This window comes from Gymnoscopelus microlampas (assembly GCF_963454915.1).
Source record: "Gymnoscopelus microlampas genome assembly, chromosome: 15".
NCBI lineage: Eukaryota > Metazoa > Chordata > Actinopteri > Myctophiformes > Myctophidae > Gymnoscopelus > Gymnoscopelus microlampas.
In genome coordinates, this window is record NC_139952.1 from 22,555,264 (window position 1) to 22,558,835 (window position 3,572).

Consider the following 3,572-nt stretch of genomic DNA (forward strand, 5'->3'; position numbering starts at 1 on the left):
CCACTGCCCTAATCGGACCGAAATGATCTGAAATTACTACATGACCAAAATGCAGCCTAAACGTGCGTTGCACGGGGCGGTCCTGCCATTACGTTAGTTACTGGAGTAAGTGGAGTTGCTGTGGAGCTACACCAGAAGACACACACAACATACACCATCTACAATGGAGTAACGGAGCAGCAATAATAACAGTTACCGCACGAACGTGCATTGTTAACAAAGTGATTGCACAGCCGCTGCAGGCATGACAACCACGTTAGCGTTAGCTACATGCCAACTATCACAGCGCCCTGTCCGTCGTCGCTGCGACTGACTCTGATGGCTACAGCCATATATATATATAAACACTACAGCAAGCTCTCTGAGATGCCATTGTCTGGGAACTGCTCTTAGCGTGACACGACCAATGAGAGTGAGCGCTTTCGTTGTTGCTAAGATACGGTGCATGGCACACGGCGTCTCTGCCCCATAGCTTGTAGATCTCTCACACATGATTGGCGTAGGCTGCGTTGCCGTCGACGCTGATTGGCTGCATGTTGCTGTGACGTTGAAATGGGGTGCCAGGTCTGCTTTGTGTGTAAGCGATTTTGGGCTCATTTGGGCGCGCTTTTGGGCTGTTTTCCATAGAGCACGGCAGGGCTTGTTTCTGTCCCGTGACGGATGTGGCAAAGAAGGTGCAAAACGAACCATCCGGAAGTAAAGTGCGAGATGAAATATATAGCACTTTTTGATTATTAGAGAAGGAGACAGATGTGAAGGTGGAAAATGGAATGTAGGAGATTATATATTTTTTCATGAGCGATTTTTGTAGCAAGTTGTGAGTGAATTGGGCCACTCCTGTGGGCGGGGGGCTGATTAGAACCATTGGGGTTTGGGAAGGAGACGCTCTCTGTTTGAGTGGTGAGATGAGGTCGTGCGCACGGTAAACGGTACGAAGCTGGCTCCCCTTCCGTTTTGTCCGACATTTGGTGAGTAGAATTAATTATGTTGCGCGGTGGAAACGGTGTAGTGAGCAGTGAGATGTCCCCTACGCGAGGCGTAAATTCAGCGCGGCGGCCGTGGCGAGTCAGGAGGCGACATGTGGTCTGGCGGTGCGTTGTTTATTCGATAGCAGAGCTGTGGGGTGTCGCCACCGAGGGTGCGGAAGTTGCTCGCCATTTATATAGTTAGATAAGTAAGTGAATTAGGAGAAATCGGGCTCCACACTGGCTCTACACTGTAAAATCCTGGGAGTGCAAAAAAATGTAACAAATGAAACAAAATCGACCTGTAAAACCTGATTCAGACTTAATTGCGTGCCGGTGTCTCACACCGAAAATAGCGGACCTACAGAGCTTGTAGATCTGCTATCTTCGGTGCGAGGCACAACACGCACCCAAGTATAAATCAGGCTTAAGGTTTCCATTTGGTTCCATTTGTACTATCATCAGAGTTAAATTAACTCAGGATTTGGCTGCGTAGAATGGTAGATGGAGGAACGGGTTTGGGAGGGGAGGGTGGGGGCGGACGTGCAGGGGATCAGCTACACGTAGTGGGAGTAAGACGGTGGGATTGCTGCGCCGCCGGGTCGGCACTTTCTCGAATTTTATTTGATATGAATTCAATAAACGCCAGCCGATCTCCCGTGCCCCGGGTGTAATTACCGGCAGAACAGCGGGGGCATTGTGCGCCGCGCCACCGCCTAAACGCTCCCCTGCTCGCTTCCAGGTCAGCGCTGATCGTGTCTGAGAATGTCAATTATCGTCTTAAACGCCGACTGAGGAACAAGAGAGACAGGGAGGGAGGAGAGAGAGACAGGCAAAGGAGAGAGAGAGAGAGAAACTGAGACCGGGCATGGGGGGGATGGGTTTGAGTGAGGGAGATTAAAATTGGGAAGGAAAATTATGAGTGCAGATGGAGCAGCTTGGAATAAAAGAGAGGGAAAGGGAAAGTCAGTCAGAAGGGAGTGGAGATGAAGAGTGTTATAAGAGGAGTTGGGGGCTGTTGATAGAATGCTAATGTGCCCGGCCTCGGTTTCATTGTTAATGGCTCAGTGATAGAGACTTTTGACTGATTTAGACTTTATCGTACAACAAAAGCACCGGAAATTGCCGATCTACAGTACAAGCTCAAGCTGAATGCTGTTCATTACTTTTTTGCAACTGCGGGGAAACTGCCCCTGCACGTGCACATGTGTGCATGTCTCGTCTCCCCACTTTTCAGACAAGAACAAGAACACTAGCAAGAACACGGCAGAAGTAGACCCAACGCATAACATCGAGCAACCAATTATTTAGAACACTATAGTTCCAAACATGAATCCTCATAATTGGGAACATAAGGAGTTCCCAATGCAGCTACGCCCAAATATGGAGTGTGTTGTCTAACCGCCATGTGTCATCATGGTATCAGGCGCAAACAAATCAGTCAGCTCCATTTATGGGCACAAAAGGTGGCATATACTGATGACATCAGCTATCTCCATATATGGGCATAAAAGGGACAAGGACTGACGGATAGAGATGGGACTGACCGACTTAAAACTCTGCGCGCGCAGTGCAGCCCCAAGGCCTCGAAGGTGTGCAGTGCCCGCCGTCGAGTAGTTCGGATATATAAATATGCCCATACATGGGCATTCCGATATATGGGCATATACTGATGACATCAGGGATCTCCATATATGGGCATAAAAGGGACAAGGCCTGACAGTTAGAGATTTCCATTTATGGGCATAAAAGGGACACAGGTATAGATAGACAGAAACAGACATCTCCATATATGGACACAAAAGGGACACAGCACGGGTCCAATTTTGACAATCCGCACCTTCAATAATCAGATCCATAGAACGATCCGTCAGCCGTGATTTATATCAAAATACAAACCAGTTGGGAGTTATATAATAGCTATACTGTACCACTTTATACAGCTTTACGTTTACCTACTGTATGCTTAAAAATTGCCCAATACTAACATATTTCATGCCATTGGCTGGGTGGTGGTGGTGGTGGGGTGCCGGAGTTGGTGGGGCTGGTTCTTCTGGTGCATAAGAACCAGGGGGGCATGGTTGGGGAGTGGGGCTGCTTTGTCAGAGAGGCAGGAGGAAAGGGGTTCAGAGGGGGTGGCAGTGGGGGGTTGTGGTGGTGGAGGATGAGGAGCCTGGGGGTTGGTGAAGGGCTCTGCAGGGATTACCTCATTTGTCTCCATAGGTGTGGTCCTGCCCTCATTTTTGCTCCCTGAGGTTGGGTCAGCTGCAGCACTAGCATTAGCACTAGCATTAGCAATGCTCTGTTCCAGGCTGCTGTCGTTGTAAGCAGCAGTCTTGTTTGCAACCTCCTGCTGTTGTTGCTGTTCCTGGGCCTGCTGGGCATCTTTCTCAGCCTGTTCGGCCACCTCGTGCTCCCTCTCCTCCGGCCCGCGTCTGCCTGTCTCCTCTGCAGCAGCCATCTCTACAGCCATCTCTGCAGCCAGCTTCTCCATGTCCACCTCCACCTTGCAAAGCCGTTCAGTGTTGAAGGAGTCTGTGTTCTCCAGGAAACGTCTCTTCTTGTCCTGGTGGCGATCTTCAATTTGCTGCAACTCTGACTCCAGCT

At 49.6% G+C, this 3,572-nt stretch overlaps 1 protein-coding gene across 1 annotated transcript in view; it reads right to left on the reverse strand.

Moving 5' to 3' along the window:
* Nucleotides 1-2,958: 2,958 nt before the first annotated feature.
* The window catches only part of LOC311061695 (SWI/SNF-related matrix-associated actin-dependent regulator of chromatin subfamily E member 1-like), a gene marked incomplete at both ends in the record, with an annotated part of 1,263 nt that continues 649 nt past the window's right edge, over nucleotides 2,959-3,572 (reverse strand). The window contains one exon of the mRNA XM_084080384.1: nucleotides 2,959-3,572. This exon is cut by the window's right edge and continues 649 nt beyond it. Within this exon, the coding sequence (XP_083936510.1) occupies nucleotides 2,959-3,572 (614 nt within the window).